At 41.4% G+C, this 24,191-nt stretch overlaps 1 protein-coding gene across 2 annotated transcripts in view; it reads left to right on the top strand.

Annotated features, from left to right (window-relative positions):
- NBAS (NBAS subunit of NRZ tethering complex) overlaps positions 1–24,191 on the top strand; it is a 320,076-nt gene that overhangs the window by 218,079 nt on the left and 77,806 nt on the right. For both annotated transcript variants that reach the window (XR_009054733.1, XM_057742162.1), the window contains exons 42-44: positions 1,751–1,861; positions 11,499–11,749; positions 12,777–13,111. Coding sequence is in view for 1 of the 2 variants with exons in the window: in XM_057742162.1 (XP_057598145.1) it covers positions 1,751–1,861; positions 11,499–11,749; positions 12,777–13,111 (697 nt within the window). In the remaining variant the exon portion in view is untranslated. The remainder of the gene's footprint in view (positions 1–1,750; positions 1,862–11,498; positions 11,750–12,776; positions 13,112–24,191) is intronic.

A 24,191-nucleotide genomic window follows, 5' to 3' on the forward strand; every position in this document is an offset into this window, starting at 1 on the left:
CCCAGCCCGTAGCCTCTTTTTTATAGTCTATGAGCATAGAATGGTTTTTACATTTTTAAAGGTTTGTGGAGAAACAAGAATAAAAAACAATAGAAAGAGGAATATGCTACAGAGACTGTATGGTGGTAGAGCCTAAAAGATTTACTGTCTGACTCTGTGCAAAAAACATTTGCCAGCTCCAGGCTGATCAGACATAGAAGTGTCCTGGTTTCCTTAGCTAGGGTAAGTATCATCTTAGCAGTATTCCTTAATGATAACAGGTATTTCATTCCTGTTTCTGTGGTTTGTCAACCATTCTGCCAACCAAGAACTCCATCCTTATATTTCCTCTGCTTCTGGGAAATGGGGGTCTTGCAGTAGACTTAACCAACGTGGCCTTTAAGTGTGCGCTCTGGACCTGAATTCCTTACGTACCTAGAGATCCTCAAGTCTGATGACACCGTTCCCTGGTTTAAACTTTCCACTGACTCTCCATTGCCTGTAGGATAAGGTGCAGGTCCTTTGCAGGTATAGGTCCTGAGGAACCACCCCCTTTGATGCTTCCTCTGTCAGAAGCCCATCTGTCTCTTCTCCCTCTTTACCATCTCTGATTATTTAATCCTTGTTTACTGTTCGATCTTCAGCTCTGATTGGTCATTCTCTCATCTCTGTCCTCACAGTATTTTTAGTCTTTCCTTTTAGCACTCCTCCGATTTTGTTTGATTCCTATTTCACATCCTCCTTTAGGCAGTGAGTTCCTCAAGAAATATCTGGTTTATGTGTGTGGTTTTTTTTTTTTTGGAAGTTTGTTTATTTTTAATAAAATTTATTTATTTATTTATTTATTTATTGGCTGTGTTGAGTCTGTTACTGCACAGGCTTTCTCTAGTTGCAGAGAACGTGGGTTGCTCTTTGTTGCAGTGCGCAGGCGCTTCTCATTGCGATGGCTTCTCTTGTGGAGCACGGACTCTACGTGTGTGGGCTTCAGTAGTTGCGGCACACGGGCTCAATAATTGTGGCTCCCAGGCTCTAGAGCATAGACTCAGTAGTTGTGGCACACAGGCTTAGTTGCTCTGTGGCATGTGGGATCTTCCTGGCCCAGGGATCGAACCCGTGTCCCCTGCATTGGCAGGCGGATTCTCAACCACAGCGCCACCACGGAAGTCCTCTGGTTTGTTTTTATGTTCTAAGCAGCTAGCACAATAGCTAGCCCAGTGTAGAAAACAAAAATTTGTTGAGTGACTAACTGTGCTTTCTCAAATATCTGCCTGTAGGGTAGAGATCCATTTCCTTTCCACTGCTTTTTTGACTGTAGGTTCTGGTATCCAGATCAGACATTTTTGATCTCAGTACATTTTGGACTGAGTCCTTCTTTGTTGTGGGAGGGCTGTTCTGTGCGTGTGGGATGGTCAGCTGCCTCCCTGACCTCTACTTGCTAGATGCCAGCAGCTCTCTCCTTTCCTTCAGCCTCTGTGACAATCAAAAATGTCTCCAGACATTGTCACATGTCCCCTGGGGGACAGAATCACCCTCGGTTGAGGTCCACAGATCTAGACAATTCCTCGGTCAGTTGCATTGCACCACAGAGAGAAAAGAGCATTAAAATTCCTTGCGTGTACTTTTCCAGCGTTACTGGGAAATGTCTTATTAAGGACTGCACTGGCTGCACCCCTCTCAGCTGGAGAGCAGTCCTAATGAATGTTTCCTTTGCTGATTAAGGTCATGTGTTTCTCTCCTCTCCCTTCCCTGTGGCTGTTGGACATTCACGAAGGACACTGGAGGAGAACGTCTACGGCATTGCTCTTTCTCTGGCCCAGCGCTACAGTGTCTCCCGTTGGGAAGTTTTCATGACCCATTTGGAGTTCCTGTTCACTGACAGTGGGTGAGCACACAACTCATATGCGAGTTTATTTCCATGTCTTTCTTTTCAGAGTCTACTTTAGAGGAGTCTTGAAGTTGTAGTGTTCACTTTTCCTTTTGAGCTGTAGTAGCCCAGTATCTTTGTACAGTCTCTCTTCATATGTCTCTGACCTACCAATATGCTAACAATGGTCTTAGTTTTTGTTTTTCAGTAATTTAGTAGTCCTGAGTTTGAGACTTTAATATTCGTTCATTTATTCAGAGATATTTATTGAGAATCTCTTGTGTACTAGGAACAGGTACTAGGGTTACAAAACTGAGCAAAAGCCAACGTTTCACCTGTCCTGGAACTTAGAGTCTAGAGTGGGAGACAGAGTATAATTGAATAACGACATAAGCAAATGTGAAGTTAAAACTGTGACAGGCACCATGTAAGACAGCCCAAATAGGGATTTGGCATAGTTAGGGAAGGCTTTCCTGAAGAAATAACTCTTGAGTTGAGACCTAAACAGTGACTCAAAATAAAGTACACTGTGAGGAGATGGGAAGCACTTTCTAGGGAGGCAAAACGGTTAAGTGCAAAAGCCCTTTGACAGGATGGAACATGATGTCTGTGGGCCTGACAGACGGATGGTGCAGCCCTGAGAGTCAGCGGAGCATGGCTGAGATGGGGCTGCTAAGAACCCAGGAACCAGCAAGACTGTGCAGGCCCTATCCAGGGCTGTGGGCTCTTTGCTAAGAGTGATAGGAAGGTATTTAAGGATTCTGCTGAAAGAGAGGGAGGTAATATGATCAGGTTTGCATTTTGATAAGATCACTGTGGCTCCCATGTTGAGGAAAGATTTCAGGGAGGCCAGCATAGACGTATATGGACTAGTTCGGGAGCTATGGTAGTAATTGACTGCAGGACAGGTGACCATGGCCTGCAGCAGGGCTTTGAAAGTACAGGAGAGGTGAGAATGGGTTTCAGAGATACCTGGAAGGTGAAATAAATGGTAATAAATAAATTGATTAATAAGGATAAACTAGTTATGAAGGGGAGTAAAAGGTCAAGAATTATCTCTAGGATTTTTACTTGGTCTGCCTGTTGGCCAGTGATATCATTTGAAACAGAAAACACTAGTTAAGGACACAAGGTATTGTAGGGGAGGGTGAGGAAAAGGCAAAGGAATGGAAAAATTATACATATTGAAATTCCCAAGAGGAAGGGTCAAGTAGACAGTGCATCCTATAGATCTGGAATTCAGTAGAGAAAGTGGAGCTGGAGATACTAATTTGAGAGACACATGCACGTAGATGATAAATAAGCTATATTGTGGGTGTGCTTTGGGAATGACCATGTAATGAGAAAAGGAGAAAGACTTATGACCTTGAGGACCTTCCACAATTAGTGGTAGAGGAAAAGCTGCTAGCAAAAGGGACAAAAAGAGCCATTGAGAGGGAGGAAACTTACTTTAGGGAAACTGTGGGAAGTAAGAGTTTATAGAAGCGGGGGTAGTAGTGAATGGTGAAGACCTGCTTATAATTCATCATCTTTAATTTTTATTAATATCTTTGAAATTCTACCATCTATGTTTTAAGTATTTATGAAACTGCTACATGGGTGTTAGTATTATCTGTGATACTTTACCGACGTCACCATTTTTGAGGTATAAAAGTGTGTTCAAATAAAGTGTTGATATTTTATTAAATATCTTTTTCCTTTCATTGAATGTTACATAAAAGGTTGTCATATCTGTACAAACAGGATGCTCCATTGGTCTGTGAATATATTATAAATTATCAGGCAATCTAGTAATGTGCAAGACAGTTCCCGACATATCATTACACCTGATAGCAGTGTGACTGTGCAGACGCACAGCAATTACAAAGGCAGGAAGTCGTTACCTCCCGATGTCATTACTTGTGAGTGACAAAACACCTAATATTGATTTAGCAAGTGGTGTTTGGTGCTCCCTGTTCTTTACTTAAAAGCCTGTTGTTTGCCTTACTGTTCAATCCAGTCACACGAGTATGAAAAAGCAACCTTGTTAATACAATAGAAGTTGCGCAATATTTACTGTCAAGTCAATGCCAATGAGACGTTAATAAGTCATAGTTACGAGAAAAAAATGTTCTTTATCTTAGGGTTTTGTATTACTATTCCTTTAAAAAAGTCAATTTCCCCCCAAAGTTGATTTTTCTATAATTTTACATTCTCCTTCCTCTTGGTTGAATTTGGAGGTATTTCCTGGTCTCAGCGAATGTACAGGTAAGCAAGCTCGCAGGTTGGGTGAGGTGGCCTTGTGCCGTAGAGCGGCAGCTTTCCCGTCAGGAAACCTAGAGCACATCCTGTCTGTGTCCCTCCAGCTGTGTGTCCCTGCACAGAAGAACTCAATTCTCTGAAACTCATTTTTCTTTACTCTAAGTGAGGTAACATAAAAATTAAATGACTTCATGGTGAAATATCAAACCTACAATACCTGACACATGATCGACACTTAACCTAATGGTAGTTTATTCTTGGAATTTCACTCCTGTAAGAAAGAGATTTAGTTGTCATAAACACCCAAACTTGAGTTCCTGGTCTCCCTTTTCCCCTTATTCTTCCTCATTTTCTTTCTTTATCTTGGTAGTTTTAAACATCAGTGCTGGCTTTGTGCGGCCATGTGTGCCTGGAGCCAGCTCCCGCAGGCAGATGCTGGTTCTCCTGGGGCACGTTCCCCTCCCTGAGCTCAGGCCCCATTTCTCACTCGCTGCAGCCTTCACAGCCATTTCCACCTCTGCGCTGTTCTAGACACGGTGGTGGACCTTAGAGAAGGCGTTGGCTACCAGTGTCCGTGTGGCCTGGTGTGAGGGCGTGGGTTTTAGAGTCAGACCATATTGCGAGATGCAGCTCTGCTGCCCGTAACCCCAACTGTGTAGCCTTGAGCAAGTCTCTTAATCCTCTTGAGTCACTGTTTTCTCAGTTACGGGGACCATCATCCCCACCTGGTATGGTTGTAAAGATTAGAGAAAATCTGTGGCAAGTGTATAGCCAGGTGGCTCTTTAATACTGTCGCGATTACTCCTGTTACTGTTCTTGCCCATTCTGCTGTTGCCACGTGTCTTTAAGTTTTGACCTGAGATCACTTTGAAGTGGCAGAGGGTGCTCCTAGCTGGTAGGATGGTACACATTTGTTTACACATTAAATGTGATTACCTCTTTGCTAGTGTCTTTGTGCTCCAAGCAGTGGTTTAAACGCTGAGCAAGACAGACACATCCTTACCCTTATAGAGCTTATATTCTAACTGGGGAGACCCCCATCTCTCTCTCTCTCTCTCTCACACACACACACACACACACAGTTAAAAACAACTAAAAAACAAATTGCTAGTCACAGTAAGGACCATAAAGGAAACGCACAAGGAGCAGGTAGGAAAGGCCTCTCTTTGGACATAAAAAGAGCTCACTGTTGAAGAACGGAAGAAAAGGCATTTCAGGCAGAGGGGACAAGTTCTGGGATGGGAATGTGCCTGGAGTGATGATAGGAACGCCCTTGTGGCCGGAGCCTGTGCAACCTCCTGAGCAAAGAAGGACCACCTGGGGGCCAGAGTGCCTCTGACTGTCAGCCTTGATAGCACTCAGTCTGTTCCTTCTTATTTAAACAGCAGACCTGAAGGCCATACATCCTGCACTTTCATTTCACTCTAATACCTACTTTTGCATCACCCAGGGGATTAATTACCCAAGTGATTTTGCTTGGGTGGCAGAGATCGCGATACCTCTCCGTCTCTGCTGGTTAGTTCAGTGCTGCCTCTTTCACACCCCTGCGAAGGGACTCTAACTGTGCTGTGCTGTTTTATACAGGCAATTTCACGTTCTCTGGTAGGATTCTTTTGGTCTCAAGTATAAAGGTGGGCACTAGCATGCTAGAGCTGCGGGGAGGTGAATGAGCTGTAGCGCATCTACCTTTTCCTGCATTGAAACAGAAGCGACACAGAATCTCTGCCTGAGGCTTGCTGTTGCTCGTAGTCAGATTGTCACATAAGAAGAACTCTTCCAATCCTAAAAATGGAAGAACTAGTTACTACCATTACCAAAATGGAAGCAATTCTTTCCATGTATCTGCAACCTTCCTTTCCATGTTGTGATTCTTTTTTTTTTTTTAAATTTTATTTATTTATTTATTATTTTTTGGGGGGTACACCAAGTTCAATCATCTGTTTTTATACACATATCCCCGTATTCCCTCCCTCTCTTGACTCCCCCCCACCCTCCCTCGAGTCCCCCCCACCCTCCCCGTCCCAGTCCTCTAAGGCATCTTCCATCCTCGAGTTGAACTCCCTTTGTCCATGCTGTGATTCTTAAGGCCACTCTTCCCCCAAATAGTAAAAGATTTCTGACACTGGCACAAAATGTAATAAAGCAAAAAGATGCATTTGAGGCCTGTTTTCATCTTGTGGAAAGTGCACAGTCTTTGGATCCTGCAGCCCTGGATTTAAACTGTGGCTCTGTGACCTCCTTCTGATGTGTCCTGGGTGGACAAGTTGTTTCATCCCTCTACTCCTAAGTTTCCTCTTCTACGAAATGAGTATTCTTATTCCATTTTGCAGAACTTCTGTGAGATTTGAGAGATTTATACAAAATACCTGACATGTCGTAGATGCTCAAAGGAAAAAAAAAGTTCTTGTTATTGTTAACTCTGGAAACAGATCAGATTTACTGAACTCATCCCCTGACCACTGTCAGCCTAACATTGCAAATCTGATTTTTGAACAATTATTTTTCAGGTCAATGTGGATATTCATTATAAGATACCTGCTTTGTGAGAATTAAATAAGATGACGTAGTACTTAACATATACTAAGTGCTCAGTAAATGATGCCTATTGCTGTTTCTGTGTTATGGTGTCTTTTAAAATATTTTTTGTTAGGTGATATTTTTTGTTAGTTCTCTCATAACATGAGACTACATAAACCAGTTGGAACTGACATTTCATGAGAAATGAAAAGGCTTAGGGGGTCAGGGTTGTCCTTATGGAGGAGACGAAGCCTATTCACATGGCCTTCTTTCCACTCTGTCCATAGAAGATGTTGCACAAAGGAACTCACCAAGTATTAGTGTAACAGAAAATAGACTCCGAGGTGCTCATTGTTGATTCTCTCATCAGCTGTGTTGGTGACCTTGCAAAGTTAAAGTTCATTTTTTTGGTTTCCAAAGACACTTGGCTAAAATGTTGGAAAAACTGCGAAAGGCCATGATTATTTTGACCGTGTTTCCTCTGCATAATCACATATTCTGCTGTCAGGCAGCACTCCAGGTCAGGTCTGCCACATCAGGTTCATTCTGAGGCATTTGTGTGGTAAATATCTTGGACTGTTTCCCTCAGGTTGGAGTAGTTGTGATTTAGAGGGTAGAGTTGTCTTTCTGCAGGGATCAGTGGTGGAGGCCTGTTCACCCATGGTCATGGTCATTCATGTGGATTTATATATCTTCACACTTTTAAGATTAGTCTTTGGAGGAAATGCTTAGAAGTTTCTGCATCTGAACTGTGTGGACCAGTGGACCCCATCCCTTTGCTCTCTCCAGCCTTTCCCAGGAGCCCTCTCCCTCTTGCCTTCTTCCTCTTCCCTTCAGTCAGCTCATGGAATTGTATCAGTATTATCACTCAGTCTCAGATTGAGGAAAGTAAAATGCATTTAAATAAATTTGTTTCCCTATATGAATATAAGTCCTATCAATTCATGCTGTTCTTGAATCACATTTTTAGGTGATTGACAACTCAAAGCCATTATAGACTCCCTTAGTCATGGGATTAGTGCTAATAATTTATTCCTTGTGCTTTTAGTACAACTGATGCTAATTTTCTTCCTGTAGTTAATCTCTGAAAGTTAATCTCTCTATCTATGTACACATAGATATAGAGTTATATAGATATATATAGGTATATAGATATAGATACTGCCTTATGGCTAAAACTTTAGAAAAAGCATTTAAACAGTTTTTAAGGGTATTCATTGATTTGATCAGTGAAAAGTCCACAGTAGTTTCATGTTTTTTTCCCTACTCTCTTGAATGTGGGTTCTTTGGATTGTTTTCTAAGCAGAGATTTCATTTCTTATTCCAAAGGGAAGATAATCGCTTCTTTCTATGGGAGCTATTAAAGTGGGTTATCAATTACTGGCAACTATAAAAGATCTTAGTACCTTGTAATTTACTGAAGAGGGAGGTTTTCGTATTTATCGTGTGTCAGTAAAAGTATTCCAGTATCTCTCTTGACAAGATACTTAGGGAAAATTGCACGTCGGGCAAACTGAATTGTAGGCACGGAAGAATAGGTGGGTGGGTGAGGGGAAAGTAATGTTGACGGAGAGAGACTATATTCAGAATCAGGTCAAACACAGATGAACTAAAATTGTTCTGATTTAGTCATTGTCCATTTTGTAGATGAGTCTGTCTTGGATACTCTGTTTATCAGGTGATAGGAAGGGAGTGTGACAGGAGGACTCTTAGGTTACCGCCGCTGGGAGAGAGAACTAATGTCTGCATCACAGGAAGGGTCCTGTTTTTGAAATGGTCGTTAGTGCAGGAGCTCGTGCGCCATCGATTGGCGGCTGCTTTGTGACAAGGCGATCAGACCCAGCTGTGCAGAGCCCAGACCCGGGTGCTTGGTCTTAGGCATCAGTTAACCTCTCTGATGACAGTTGCCCGTCTGGAAGTTGATAATTACCGAGATTTAGCTGGCCTGGCACAGTAGTCAGTGTAATAAGTGCAAGGTTTTTTTTTTCCTCCTCTGTCGGGCATGTTGTTCTGCTTGCAAGTCTTTGTCACTATGGATCATCTTCATGGGGTGACACAGTTTCTTATTTACTGCTTCACTGCATTGTTTTTGGACTTCACTTTGCAAATTTTGAAGGAACTTCAGAAATTCTGTGACTTTCATATACCACTGGATGTACAGTACGGGCATACCTTGGAGATACCGCAGGTTTAGTTACAGACCCACTGCAATAAAGCCAGTACCATGATCAAGCTAGGACATGAATTCTTTTGTTTCCCAGGGCATATAAAAGTTGCATTTACACTATACTGTAGACTATTAAGTGTGAGAAAACATTATGTCTTTAAAAAAGTGCAGCCCTTAATTAAAAGATACCTTATTCCTAAGAAAATGCCCATTTACAATAGGATCATCAAAGGTCACTGATCACAGATCACCATGACAATTAAAATAATAATGAAAAAGTTTGAAATATTGTGTGAATTAGCAAAATGTGACACAGAGACATGAAGTGAGCAAACTCTGTTGGAAAAATGGCACCAATGGACTTGCTTGATGCAGGGGTGCCACCAACCTTCCATTTGTAAAAAAAAGAAAAAAGAAAAAAACGCAGTGTCTGTGAAGCGCAGTAAAGCAAAGTGCAATAAAACGAGGCCTGCCTGCACCTTTCAGAGGTGACCTGCATACTTTGAATGGTGATAGTATCCAGAAGAGTTTCGAACCAGCCGTCCATTTATACTCACTCTTTCCTGTACAGACCTGTGCTTTCTTGTCTTGATTCTTTTGTTCATATTATTTCTGCTTTATTCCTTTCTGCAATACCAAACTCAAGCACTTCTGTCAGTAAGCCTTCTGTTATTATTGAGAACTGCCTCCTGTGAAGTTACAGTTTTAGCGCTCCTACTCTTGATTGGATATAATTGCATGTCCTTTGTCAGCCCACAGCGTTATTCTGCATTGTTGCTGAAGTACTTATAATGCAACTGGATGTTCACGCAGCTGGATGGGAGCTCTGTGCTGTACTCTTACACCCTCCCCAGTGCTGAGCACAGGGCCTTGTCCCTAGAGGACACCTACGTTTTGTTCATCCTCCCATCTATTTGGTATTCATAAGGCACATGTTGAGTGTTTCCTTTGTACCACACGCTGGTGCTGGGTACTGAGAAACCAAAGCTAAAAATGTGGTGTCATCTTTGCCGTCAAGTGGTACATAGTCTAGTGGGGGAGACGGGCAAAGTGATAAATAGTTAAAGCATGTTATGAATAGACAGATACTCTGGGACATTTTTATAGACTGGACATTTTAACAGATAGGGATATTTTTGTAAATGTTTGAATTGTGTCTTAATAGAAAAATAGGATTTCTCTTGAAGTGAAAGTTAAAAGGACAGTTTTGAATTGCTTGATATTTTGACTTTATAGATTACTGCTATTATCCTAAGTATTATCAAACCCTGGTACAAATTTTAAAATATATTGTGTGTTAACTTTATCTGTGTAAAACAAAAAGATGTCTTGGCAGTTTCTAAAAGGGAGGATGTCAATAAATATGTATCGTATTTCAGAGGAGTTGCTTTTATTTTATTTATTTTTTATTAATTTATTAATTTTTATTTATTGGCTGTGTTGGGTCTTCGTTGCTGCACATGGGCTTTCTGTAGTTGTGGAGAGCAGGGGCTACTCTGCATTTCAGTTCACAGTCTTCTTATTGTGGTGGCTCGTCTTGTTGCCTGGCTGTAGGCACATGGGCTTCAGTAGTAGCAGCAAGTGGGCTCAGTAGTTGAGGCTCATGGGCTCTAGAGTGCAGGCTCAATAGTTGTAGCGCAAGGGCTTAGTTGCTCTGCGGCATGTGGGATCTTCCTGGACCAGGGCTCGAACCTGTGTTCCCTGAATTGGCAGGCAGATTCTTAACCACTGGGCCACCAGGGAAGCCAAGGAGTTGCTTTTAAATGATATGAAACCTAACATTGATCCTGTGGGAGGTCTCACTTCGTGCTCCCAGATGCTTTCATTGCTGCTCTAGGAACCCTGGAAGCTGGGAGTTTCTAGTAGTGCCAAAGGCCGCCTGAAGGCCTCTTATGGTTAGAAAGCTTGACACTCATCCCGCTGGGGCATTGGGATTACACTGGGCAGGAGGCATTGTGTTCTATCCAGGGAGACGCATGAGATGAAAATTAAGCCCTCCCCGAAAACACAAACTGATCAACCACACGAAACTCCTTGAAATTTTTTTTCAACAGTTTAACCTTAAATGACTTAAACAAATAACATTCTTAAGACAGCTAGGTCAAGATGAAAATATTAAGGTATGTGCTTTATTCAAGTGGCATTTGTTGCTACAGATAATTCAAGTGAAAGTGCAAGTATCTCTTCTATTTTAATTCTGTTTGAACATAATATCAAGATTATATCTACTGACCATCAGTTCATGCCTCTTGGATATAAAATTTATGCCTAAAAGTTGGGGTTGTTTCTTCACCTCCCTATTTCCCAAATTCCTGAAATAGTAAGCTTGTTTACGTTTCTGTAATGAAGCTCAGGTTTAAACTTTTTCTTATGACGTGAATAAATAATGCACAGTGGAAGGTGACAGATCTGGGTGCATTTCCCAGCTAATAAGCACTGGGCAGCTCTCTGCTGCAGGAATGTAAACTACTTCCCAGGGTACTGTAGACCCGCATGAGATAACATGAAAATCATATAGTACCATTTGAAAGACATTTGTTTCCCTTTATATAAATTACCTGAGTGATGGTGGTTTACTGTCTTTGATTAGACAGCAAGCAAGGATTTGTAAGAAGTAGCCATTCCTCCTAGGTTTCCAAAAAAAAAAAAAAAAAAAAAAAAAGCACATTGTCTAATAAAGGAACCAAATCTTACCAATCTTAACTTACTTTCTTTGTCTCTTACTGTCAGTTTGTCCACAGTAGAAATTGAAAGCCGAGCCCAATCCCTTCATCTCTTTGAGACATTGAAGACTGATCCTGAAGCCTTTCACAAGCACATGGTCAAGTATATTTACCCCACGATTGGTGGCCTTGATCACGAAAGGCTGCTGTATTATTTCACTCTGCTGGAGAGCTGGGGCTGTGCGGATTTGGGGAAATACACCATGAAACCGGAAACCCACATTCGGCTGCTAAAGAAATTTAAGGTGGTTGCCTCAGGTAAGTTAATCATTTTCCTGCTTGAACTCAGTCCTTAAATTCAACCTAGGGCTTAATTTCCTATACACAGTCATGTTCCTGCATTGTGGCTGGCAAACCATGAAACCACCATATTTTGATGCTAATAGACTTGGTTATTCTCTCTCCAACTCCTTTACTTACTGTCAAAGGAATTAAATACTGGAGAAATTGAAGTCACACAATGACTTATAGCAGACCTGGTACTAAAATCCAAAGTTTCTGACTAATTCCCCAAAGGTTTTTTCCCCACTCCCACTGGTTATATTTTATCTATATAAATGACAAGACTGAGACACTTTCCAATAGGCAATTTGGCAGAATTTCACTTCAGTGGAACCTGTGTGTTTAAAGTATGTATGGAACCCTTAAAATAAAAGCCTTTGAATCTTAGGTAAACTGTGGAAATCTTTAGAATGGTGTCTATGTGTCTTCATGCTCATAACTAAGAAATTAACCACCTTAATACCTCTCAAATCTGTATGATATGTTATAATTTACAAGGCAGTTGCAAATCTGCATTCATCTGTTATTCATAACAGTTGTGAGAATTTACTTCAGTTTATCAGGGTTTGCCGAGTAACTGAATTAGACCCTGGGCTAAACACAGAGGAAAAGGAGTAAGTTTCAATCCCTGCCTTCAGGCAGTTGATGAGGTGCTAGATGAATAATAGTGAATACAGTGTAGTGTGGTGAGAGCGCTGATAGAAGATAACATGGGTGCCACGGGGGGACTGGAGGAGCAAGGAAATATTGCCACCTCCAGGGTACACATGAGGATGCCGGGGCTCACAGCAGCTGAGTGACCTGTGCAGGTTGCACCACTGGTAGGTTGCAGTGGGCATTGGAACTCAGATCTTCTGCGGTATCTCAGTGACAACCGAAGCTGTGTGTTGTAACTGAATCTTTTCATTCAGCCACGCAGAGGGGGCTGTGTGTGTGTTTGAAAGCTCCTGTGTGTTTATGTGGGAATGAACTACTCTCTCTTTTCCCCTTTTCTTCCTGGTAGGTCTTAATTACAAAAAGCTGACAGATGAAAACATGAATCCTCTAGAGGCATTGGAGCCAGTCCTTTCAAGTCAGAATATCTTATCCATTTCCAAACTCGTTCCCAAAATCCCCGAAAAGGATGGACGCATGCTTTCCCCAAGCTCTCTATACACCATCTGGTTACAGAAGTTGTTCTGGACTGGAGACCCTCACCTCATTAAACAAGCCCCAGCGTCCTCCCCGGAGTGGCTGCATGCCTATGACGTCTGCCTGAAGTACTTTGATCGTCTCCTCCCGGGTGACCTCATCACTGTGGTGGATGCAATAACCTTTTCTCCAAAAGCTGTGACCAAGGTAACCAAAAAGATAGTTTAAAGTAGATTGGCCGCTTTAGAAGAAATGAAAATTGCTCTTACATTCTGTTGATTTTGTTTTTATTTCCTTTCTTGAAATGGAGAATACTTACATGTTTGGCTGTTTCGTTTTTTGCTAAGCATGAGGTATTTTCATTGGGAGATCATTTTTTCCTCTATCAAGGTTGTGCAGGTAGTCTGAATCAGGCTTGACCGTTCTAATTTGCATGTACATTTTGTTCATGTTATAGTTCTCATAATATGTCATTTTATAGTAAATACTTCATCCTGTTCTTTCCAATTGACAAGCAGAAAGAACCTTCAGTGCCAAGCCCACATTACCTGCATTTAGAGCCAGGCTGACAACTTAGTGACAATTAAATCCAGGCCTTAAAAAAGTTTCACGTGAATACCACGTAGCACGTGACTTGGTGGTAGAATTGCCCATGGGAGTCTGTGTGGCATTTTCCAGTGTCCACTCCATGTCCAGGTCTGAGCCCTATAACTGGACTCTAATTCCTGCTCTCGATCCTTCAACAATCTAGGTTTTCACACAAAATAGACGACGTGGGTTCTTCTCCTCCCCTTCTTGCCCTCTCACCCAGACACCAGTGTTCAACAAATGTGAATTTCTCATTGCTTGGACATGGAGTATCATCTCTCCCAGAAAATCTCCTAGCCACTGGACTTAACTGCTGAACTGCATTGCCTTTGGAACTTCCTCTCATTTTCTCTTCCCTGCCTTTGCTGCCTCCTTCTCTTCCCCCAAGTTGGCAAGTCTGCCCAGGACCCTATCCCGTGAATTGAATTGAGTGTAGAGGCTAAGAATCCAGTCATTCATTTGGAGGCTGGCACAGCTAGAGGTTCAGACGTCTATGGGGAATGCTAGTTTTCACTAACTTGCTAGGTTAATAGTTGTGGATAACCTCATTATTGTTATAACCTTATTCATCTCTTTATTATTGTAACTCAATTAATTTAGTTAATAACTTGGTTTTAAATTTTATAACCAGTGCTATAAAGAGGAGATAATCACTTTTGTTGTTTTTAAGGACAAAAATAAGGGTGATTGTAAAGGGATATAGTGTGATCTATTTGAAAAGAGCACGGATTTAGAGTCATATGGCTTTGAATTTTGAACCTGCCACTTATAAGCGCTGTGGTTTAGCCTCATGAATCCCTGTTAAACTTCTGCCTCCTTCCGGCAGAGGCTGTGACTGAGGAATCTTTGAAATAGGTAATAGTGTTACCCTGCTTTTAATAGGTGAGGAAACTGAGGTTCAACAAAGTTAATTTGGTAATAGAGGAGCCACAGTTTGAACTCAAGGAAGCTTATTCCAGGGTGTTTGCTCTCAACCACTGAACTGTTCTATTTCTAAGAAGTCATAGAACAAGCAGCTGGAGTCAAGGGACATGGAGCCTTTGTAAGAACTGTTGGGGAGCAGTGGGGCCAGAGAGCCCCAGGCATTTTCAGTCCCAGCAGAGCAGCCTGTCATGGGGTGTCTCCAGAGCAGGGCTGAGTCTGAATGAGGAAGACCTGACAGGAACCTTGCAATGTCTGGGAAAAGACAAGGGTCCAGCAAACACTGGGTGAATCTCCAAGGATGAGAAGAGGTTTGAATCCAAGTAAGTTCTAGCGTTGCCAGAAGTACGTATTGGAGGGAAGGGGCCGAACAAAGAGGGGAGTTGAAATCCAAGGAAATGGCTCCAGAGCTGGACCTGTAACAAACAACCTGACCGGCCAGGAAGGTGGAGGGGCCCAGGCTGAGGGAGGTTTTTCATAGTTTATATGAGGGCAGAGACAAAGCCCAGCATGACCAGCCAAGGCCACGTGCTAATTGTGAGCACATCTGTGGGGTGGACAGACAGCCTAGACTTCCCAACAGCAATTCCTTACTCATGGTTAAACAAACTTAGGAGTTGGATGTAGGATCTGCTCAATTTTAACCGGTATTTATGATGTTTTAAATCAGATGATTTTAAGTTATAGCACACTCTCATCACCTTGGTTTTGTAATCGTATGTCTTTAAGATGCCCTCCAACCACGAGAAAATGTATGACACAGTTGTTTGTGGACATATGTGCATTTTTCCTGAGGAAAATATGCAGAGCTGACCCAGTAGGGATTGAGTCAGTCAATTATGGCATTGCTTTCCCTTAGCTCAGATGGTGTAATTCTCAGCAAGATATTCTTTTACTGTAAACTGTGTCAAGAGGTGGTTTTCTACTAAGTCAAATAAGCTAAACAAAAGTGAGACAGATACATTGATTTGATATCTTTAGTCTAGCTTTATATTTGTTCTCATTTTATTAATTGGCAATCTTTAAATTTTCCATTCAGAGAGGAAAAGTATCAAGTTTAGATACAATGCATGTTTGAAATCACACAATGCTATCCTAGAGAGAGAGAATATAAAATTCATACTGAAATATAACCCTCACATGTCAGAGGACACATTTGGAAAAGGAAGTGTGGCTGGATGTGGCCAAGTTTGCAAAACACCAGATGTTGCCACAGCTTGTACATGATGTTAAAAATGTAAAATAAGTACGTACTACTCATATATAGTGTGCAGTTTTTAAATGTGTACCCATATGTAATTCAGAGCCAAAATTTTGGAAAGAACTGGTGAACTACTGCTAGAGGGAGGCCCTAAAAAGAACAGTAGGCAATTGTTCAGATACTGGAACTCAGAGAGGAATATCCCCAAAGCCTGAATTTAGTACCCATTCTGTGATGAAGTAAGCCAGAGAAGGCTAGAAGGCTCTTTGCCTGCATGATAGTAGTCGTTTGCACTGGCAGGATTTGTAGACATTTTGGGGAAAATATTCACAAAGCGGCATTTTGTCATGTAGGCAGAGATTGAATTTGCATGATATTTGAGGTGATGAGTATGCAGAAGGGAAAAGAATACAAACGTTTAAAGTGCATTAGCTCCAGTTCTGAATTGTTGCGTTTCAGTTGAGTCAGGTTAGAGTTGCTCTCTTACTGCTTTTCCAATTCAGTAATTAGAAACATTTTTGTAGAAGGGTCAGAGAACAAGTTAGTGTGTTAGAAATCCAGGAAAATGGTCAACAAAGCTGAAATGCAGGTCAGAGCACTATTTGTTTGGTTCAGACATGATGTGGTTAGATAAGGGGGTGCTTGCATGTAGTCCCAGCCTTCATGTTCTACACTCATCACTGTCTCTCAATTGCTGGTAAAATGACATCCAAAAATAAGGATGCAGAAAATTCTCCTCCTGCTTAGGAAGTGCTACTCAGAAGTTTTCCCAAATCCTTCTTTAAAAACCCCAGGTACTCACAAAAGTAGAAGAGGTCTTCTAGTATCTCCCCCAGTGCTTCTCAACCTGGAATTAGGTAGGTGTTTACCACCCTCTCCCCACCCCACGTGCGCCCTGTGTTTCAGCTCCCACCATTTGTTTCTGATGCGAATGTATCTCTTTTGGGTTAGACCAGAAAAATTCTTGACAGTCTCTTCTCTAGTCTGACTTCTGACCTTTGAGCATTATTTCTGTTGGTAATTAAGCCACTACCTCTGCTTCTATATTTATTTACACACACACACACACACACACACACACACACACACGTATGAGGAATCTTTTTCTTATGTTTCCCACTTTTTGGTTCTGCCTTCTGAAGCTGTGGAAACAGTATAAGGGCATCTCTTTTTCATATGACTGTTCAAATTCTTGAACTAAGCTACTATTTTCTCCCTTATTCTGTTATCTAGACTACTTGCTGTAAGAATCTGGAAGAATAAATTTATCTTAAAAACTGATATGATCCAAAAATAAAATTTATTGCATAAGCTTAAATCTCAATCAAAAGGCTGCATTGTAGCTGTAACTTCAGGGTCTTTCCAGGGCTAATATGATCTTTTAACTGAGGATGGGGGTGCATTTTTCACAATAATGAGCAATTGGTGTCTGAGATCTATGTAACAATGTTTAGGTAAAGCATATTCCTAGCTCTCATGATATGTGACTTTCTGGTGCATAAATCAGATGCATGGTATGTAGATTCACTAAGTATTTAGGCATTGCTATGTGCCATATACAGTGGTAGTTGCCATTGGAGATGTCACGATGGAAAAGACATGCCTGTGAGGAACTTAGCATGAAGGGTTTCTCTTCTTTACAGTAAAATTATTGTAATTGAGAATTCTATTCCCCATGAAATTAGAAGTTCCTTGAGGGCAAGGATGGTGCCTTTTTCTCAAATGCTCCAGTATCTAGCACAGTATAAAGTAGATACTCCTTAAAGTGGTTGTTAAAATAATTATCATAGATGGGCAATTCTAAAATCTTTTGATCTTTGGATGCCTTATTATTCTTAAAAATTATTGAGGGGCTTCCTAGGTGGCGCAGTGGTTAAGAATCCTCCTGCCAATGCAGGGGACATGGGTTCGAGCCCTGCTCCAGGAAGATCCCACATGTTGCAGAGCAGCTCAGCCCGTGCACTGCAACTATTGAGCCTGCGCTCTAGAGCCCGTGAGCCACAACTGTTGAGCCCGAGTGCCGCAACTACTGAAGCCCACGCACCTACAGCCCATGCTCAGCAACTAGAGAAGCCACGGCAATGAGGCGCCCCTTCTTGCCGCAACTAGAGAAAGCCCACGTGCAGCAACGAAGACCCAACGCAGCCAATAAATAAATAATTAATTTAAAAAATTATTGAGGATCCTAAAAAACTTGTGTTTATGTAATATCTATTGAAATTTATCATATTAGAAATTAAAACCAAGACATTTTAAAAATATTTGTTTAATTCAGTTAGAACTACCAATAATAGACCCATTTATAGGTTGACATGGATAGCATCTCTTAATGGAAAATAGAAATACAGTGTTTCACCAAGAAAAAAATAATGAAAGAGTGACATCATTTTACAGTTACATGTCTGGTTTAATAGAGCACAGCTGGGTTCTCGTGTTTGTTTCTGTATTCAATTTTTGTTGTTTTGGTTGAAGAAAATGATGAGTTTTCAGCCTTACACAGATACAAGGTTAAAAAAGGGGAGGAGTGCTTTTGATGCTACAATAAAACCCAACAAATGATAGATTCTTAAAGACTGCTTATAGTGTAGAATCAGAAACCCTATCCTTGGTCTTTCTGTGCTCTGTTATATTAAAACTGTTGTTCTAGATTGCACTTTGGATGGATTTTTTACGCATGTATGATTCGGAATATAATGCGTTAAGCATTTGGAAAACTGGCTCACTGAGTTATGCAAATGACCAAAATGTTGATACAGTGCTTTATACATTATCAACACAGTCCCATGGGTTATTCTGAACGCCCACCTCGTCCCAGGCCTCTTTAAGTATTGGGAGGTTGTCAAGCTCACAGTGGTTGGTGCAAGTTTTCCAAAATTCTGATTTTTGCTTGAAAGCTCAAATTGTATCATTGGCAACAAATAATGTGAGTTATTTTCCTTGAAGTGACAGGCTCACTTTGTTCACATTGGAGAAAATGTTTGCCAAGTATTCAAGTCTGAATGGCCGTCGTTTGTCTGTTAGTTATTCTCTCAAGCACGAATGGTGATGCATGCCAAAGCAGCTACTCCAGCTACTCAGGACTCAGTCACACACCTGCGTTTTCCTTATTACATTCAGTGCACGGTGAGATGTTTTTATGTGTGTCTCCCAGTTCTTCACTTAGACATGCACTCAGCGGTTGAGATTTAATAAAATTAACCATTTTTACTCCTTCATCAAGAACATCCTCAAGTGAAGATGCCGAAGGAGAACAGTGACTCTTAATACAGTTTGGTGCCACTCCCTTGATTGTGCAAAGTCCCTGCAGTTTTATCCACCATTGTTTTTTCACCATCATGTAAGTGTCAACACAGTGAAAAAATGTAACTAATGTTTTAGTGTCATTATCAAAATAATTTTGACTTTGTAGACCTCTTGAAAGAGTCATGGACTCTTGTGGTTTGTGGCCCACACTTTGAGAACTACTGTCGTAGGTAATTGTTTCCAAAACCACATCCATCCTTGACGTCCACATGAAAGAGCATTTCAACTTCCTAAATATTTGTAAAACAAATAATAATAAAGATACGTCTGTGAAGTGCATAAAGGATTGCCTTAAAATCTCAGTTCCTCAAGAGTTTAGTTTCTAATCAGCTTTCCAGATATAGACGTGTCAGAAAGAACTTAAAAATGTAAATGGAATGAGTGCATGGTAATATCATTATACCACCCTTTGAACTTATGACCCTGCAATATATTTTTTCCTTCTACAGATTTCCTTTTATAGTTTTTTTTATCTAACATTTATTTTTTAATATTACTCAAGCTTAGCAGGGAGTTCTCTGGGAGAGACATACAAGAAAGGAGAAGGGGCTCGGAGTGAGGGTGCAGCTCCTGAGGGACCCTCCTTCAGCCTGGGTCCTCAGCTTTATTCCCAGGCCAGGAACTCAGCTCAAAGAAGAGGTGATTTTTTTCTGGGGCCTGGATGCAATAGAGTGTGAGGGTGATGCTTAATCATAGTTCCATCCCTCCTTCCCTCATACCCCCTTTCAGAATTCAGAAAGATGAAAATAAATATCAAGAATAAATAAGTATTGTTGGGAAAGCTGGAACTGGGGAGTGTGGCCTGGACATGCAGCCCAATGGTCTGTCTTTCATGAAGGGTCACACTTGTTTGAAACTTGACTGGTTAGAGCTACTGCAGACAGTAATTCTAGAGGGACGCCAAGGATGAGTCACACCAGAGGACCAGAGGACTGGTAGGGCCGACAGGGAGTAGCCACATTACGCGTGGCTTTAAAGTCTGCCCTCATCTTGTAGGGAGGAGTAAGCAGGGGAGAGAGGTGCCAGAAGTGCTCCTCTTATGGTTTCTGCCTGTTGGTTGGAGTGAAAGTTTTCACAATGGAAAGATGAGGAGAGGGCAGTGGGCTTTTTGTTTCCTTAACTAATTCAGTTTAATGATGAAACCTCTTGCCAGGGAGGGGAGAAAGGGGTCTGGGGTCTGTCAGGACCTGGTCCGGGTGTTCCCACTTCCCGCGGCCACTCCTCTCATACCCGTGAGTCTTGTGGGCTGTCCTCCCGGGATCATAGTGGCAGCACACACTTCTGACTCCCTGTGGACTCGACTAAAAATTCACTCTCATTTTATTTCCCATCTCAAATTTTGCCCAACTAGATTGATGATTAAAACTCACCAGAAGTTAAGCAACAAGCTTAAATGAGAGTAGAAATATGCCAAGTATTACAGGTCAGCAACTTTAAAATGGCCCAAATTTAAATTCTCATTATTAAATTCCCAGGGAGAAATTGATGTCCTTAAAATCAAATCTTCTTGCCCTTTAGTTAAAGTTCAATTACATCAAAATCCAAAATTCGTAAGTTCAACAAAAGTAAAGTTCAAAGGTGATTTTCATGGTTTCTGCTCTGTCTTAGCCAGAGAGGTCTGAGTGAGGTGTCTATGTAATATCAGGTTCCTTCAGCAGAATACTCATTTCACTTGAGGAGTATAGCTTCTTCAGCAAATCTGAAGTTACATTAATCCCACCCCAAGTTTTCCATGCATCTCAGTTTTGAAAACTCTGAAAGAAAAAGAGAAAAAAATTAAAACAGTACTAGCATCAGCTCCATTACCATGTAATTTAGGAAACTCAAGCAAGTCACCCGCCCTGAAACAGCCAAATGAAGCAAGGTTCCTGAATCCTGTTCTTAGTTCAATCCAAATAAACAGTCCTGGAGAGCGTGGGAGTGGCTTGGTGGTATGGGAGCAAAGGAGAGTCAACAGGGAGATCCTTACTGAGTTTAGCTTTTCCAGCACGTCAGGTCAAACCAGTTGTCTAGAAATTGGTAGGGTGGGTCTCCCCTCAAGAGGTGAACTGCGGTATGTGTTCATGGAGGAAGGAAAACTATCCGTCCAGACTGTCTCCTCTCTGAGACTGACTTATCTTCTATGCCCCTGGCTGCAGTCCCTCTGCCTTCCTAATCTCCACTTCCCCATTTAAGCTCTGTGTTCCTCTCAGTCAAGTGGCCCAGTGGCCACTGTTGCTGTCTGTTGCTACGGAATCCGACTTGTCTCAGAAACCTGTTCCCTGGGCAGCTTTGCCACTCATGCCCATGTTTGTTTCTGCTGGAAGCCAACCAGTAGATCCCTCAGCAGAGATCAGCGTAGGTGTTTTTGAAACCTGTGCTGCTAAGAACCTGGAGAGCACCATTACCTTTGCTTTGTGCTTGTGTCTGGATTTTATGCTTATGCTGTTTCCATGGGCGTAGAAATATTTCTATCATATCTTTGGGGTTTGATGAGGAAAGAGCAATACATAGATAGCATCCTGTCTTCCCAGGTTACAGTCAGTTAAGAGACAGAGTGATCAGCTACATGGAAAGAGAGGTCACTTTATTGTTGGGAGGGTTGGAGTGGCGACCATGGCTTGATTTTCCGTGTCAGCTTTCCTCACACTTGCTCCCTGCCCAGATCTCAGACAACCCTGCCAAGCACAAGGGTGGATCTGGAGAGCATGCGTGCTTTCTCCCAACTTGATTCCCACTCAGGGGACCCAGAGAGGTGGCCTCTGATGAGTGTTGTCTCATAGAACTGTGATGTGAACCACTTGTGGAATTTGAAATTTTCCAGTATTCACATTAAGAAAAGTAACACAAAATAGGTGAAATTGTCCTAAATATTATCATTTCAACATGTAGTCAGTATAAAAATAGGAATGAGATATTTTACCATTCTTGTTTTTGTGTACTTTTTGCCATCTATTGTGTGACAGTACCTGTCAGCGCAGACTAGTCATATTTCAAATGCTCAATAGCCTCATGAATGTATTGGACAGATAATGCTTCTCTGGAACCAGAGTCCGTGGTTTACTACTTTGTCTCACAGATGTTTACCACTGAGAGGACAAGAGCAGAAGAAAAGTGTACTCTCCTCACAGGCAGATCTCAGAAGGAAAGGGAGAGGGCTAGGCACCCATAGTCAATTTCTTCCCCCCATGTCATCAGCTGTCACTCACTCCTCTTCTCCCAAGGAGTGAAAGGTGAAGAGAGGAGCAGGACTTACCTTCTTGGGACCCGTTGGGGGGACTTCCTGCTTATGGGCCTGGGTAAGAGCTGAAAGGAGGAGAAAATGGTTCCTGACACACATACTAAATGAATGTCAAGCTAACAATAAATTATAAGACCTTAGGAATTATCTGTCATCTACAGAAATCACTGTATGTGCTATGTAATAATAGTAGTAATAGCTCCCATTTATTGTTCACGTATTATGTTCCAGCCACTGGCTCTCCACTTGACCTTATTTCCAGTAATCATCACAATAGCCCTGCAGCGTAGGTATTACATCTCAGTTTGAAATGAGCAAACTGAAGGTTAGAGGTTAAATAATTTGTTCAAGGTCAGAAGCAAGTTAGTGGTGGAGTCACAATTCCTATCCTAGTCTTATCTGTTCAGTGTTAGAGGTCTTCAGAAAATGATAATCCTTCTTCCTTAGACAGGCTCACACTATTTTCTGAGGCAACTTGTTCATTTATTGGATACATTTATGTTATTCTCTTATATGGAGTCCACATCTGCCCCTTTGGTCTGTCCTCCCTTCTTGTAACAACAAGAAATAGAACCACTTCTTTCCTTGCTCTTTGGGAAATGGAATAAAAATACCTTATATCCCTCAAGAATTTCACCCCTCATTTCTTCTTTATTCCTCAAATAAGCTGGATTTCATGTGCTTCAATTAAAATCACCTTCACCTTGACACGATTTATATGTGTTCCTTCCCCACCCCCAGAAAAAGGAAAAAAAAAATCACCTTCCATGTATTAGTTTTCTAGTGCAGTTGTAACTAATTACCCTTCACCTAGAGACTTAAATAATACAAATTTATTGTCTTAAACTTCTGTATGTGAGAAGTCCGACAAAGGTCTCAGTAAGTCCAGGTGCAGGGAGGGCTGTATTGCTCTCTGGAGGCTGCAGAACCGAGTGGTGAGAGAGAGCCTGTCTTCCTTCTTTGGCTCCTGGCCCCTTTCCTCCATCTTCAAAGCCAACAACATTGTGTCTCTCTGATTCTCTGTCTTCACACATGTCTCTCTGACCGAAGCCAGGAAAGCCTCTCACTTTGAAGGATTGATGTGATGAGATGGGAGCCTGTGTGGATAATCCAGGATAATCTCCGCAGCACAGGGACTATACCATTGATCGCATCTGCAGAGTCCCTTTGCCAGGTACGGGAGCATGTTCACGCATCCCAGGGATTAGGGTGTACGCATCTTTGGGGACCATAATTCTGCATACCTATACTTTTATATATAATAAAGTTTTAGACACTTTATAAGACTTTATAATAAAGTTTTATAAAAAGACCAAAGTTTAAACTAAAGTGGAAAAATGATAAAAAGTATTGAAAAATACTTAACTCAAAGCTGATGTATTGCTAAATACATACATTCTTTTTTTTATATGTAAGTAAATGGATTTTAGTTTATTCAAGATAAAACATACTTACTTTAAAGCCAAATACATTACATGCACCTCTATTTCTGATTACCGGTATATATTTATCTCCACATTGATCTTTGTGTATTGTATTGGAGTATACATGACAGCAATGAAGGAAGATCTTTTGATCTTCATAAATTTTTAAATTGAAAGGATATATATCAGATGCACGTGTGTCTCAGAAGACACTGTTTCTGAAGTTCCTACTCCTGGTGGAAAGTGGCATTCTCATATGTTTTTTAAGACTGTTTGTTTTAGGGCAGTTTTAGGTTCACAACAACATTGAGAGCAAGGTACAGAGGTTTCTCAGTAGTCTCCACCATCATCAGCATTCCTTAGTAGAAGATACATTATTTCTTTTATAATTGGTAAGTCTACAGTAACATGTCATTAACACCCAAAGTCCATAGTTTACCTTAGGGTTCACTCTTAGTGTTGTACATTCTATAGGTGTGGACAGACAGACGTACAGTGACATGTATTGTCTATCCATCATGGTATTATCAGTATTTTCATTGCCCTAAAAATCCTCTGTGTGCTCTGCCTATTCATGCCCACCCCTGACCCTTGGCAACCACTGATCCTTGTACTGTGTCCATATTTTTT

Source organism: Hippopotamus amphibius, chromosome 7, assembly GCF_030028045.1.
Source record: "Hippopotamus amphibius kiboko isolate mHipAmp2 chromosome 7, mHipAmp2.hap2, whole genome shotgun sequence".
Classification (NCBI taxonomy): domain Eukaryota; kingdom Metazoa; phylum Chordata; class Mammalia; order Artiodactyla; family Hippopotamidae; genus Hippopotamus; species Hippopotamus amphibius.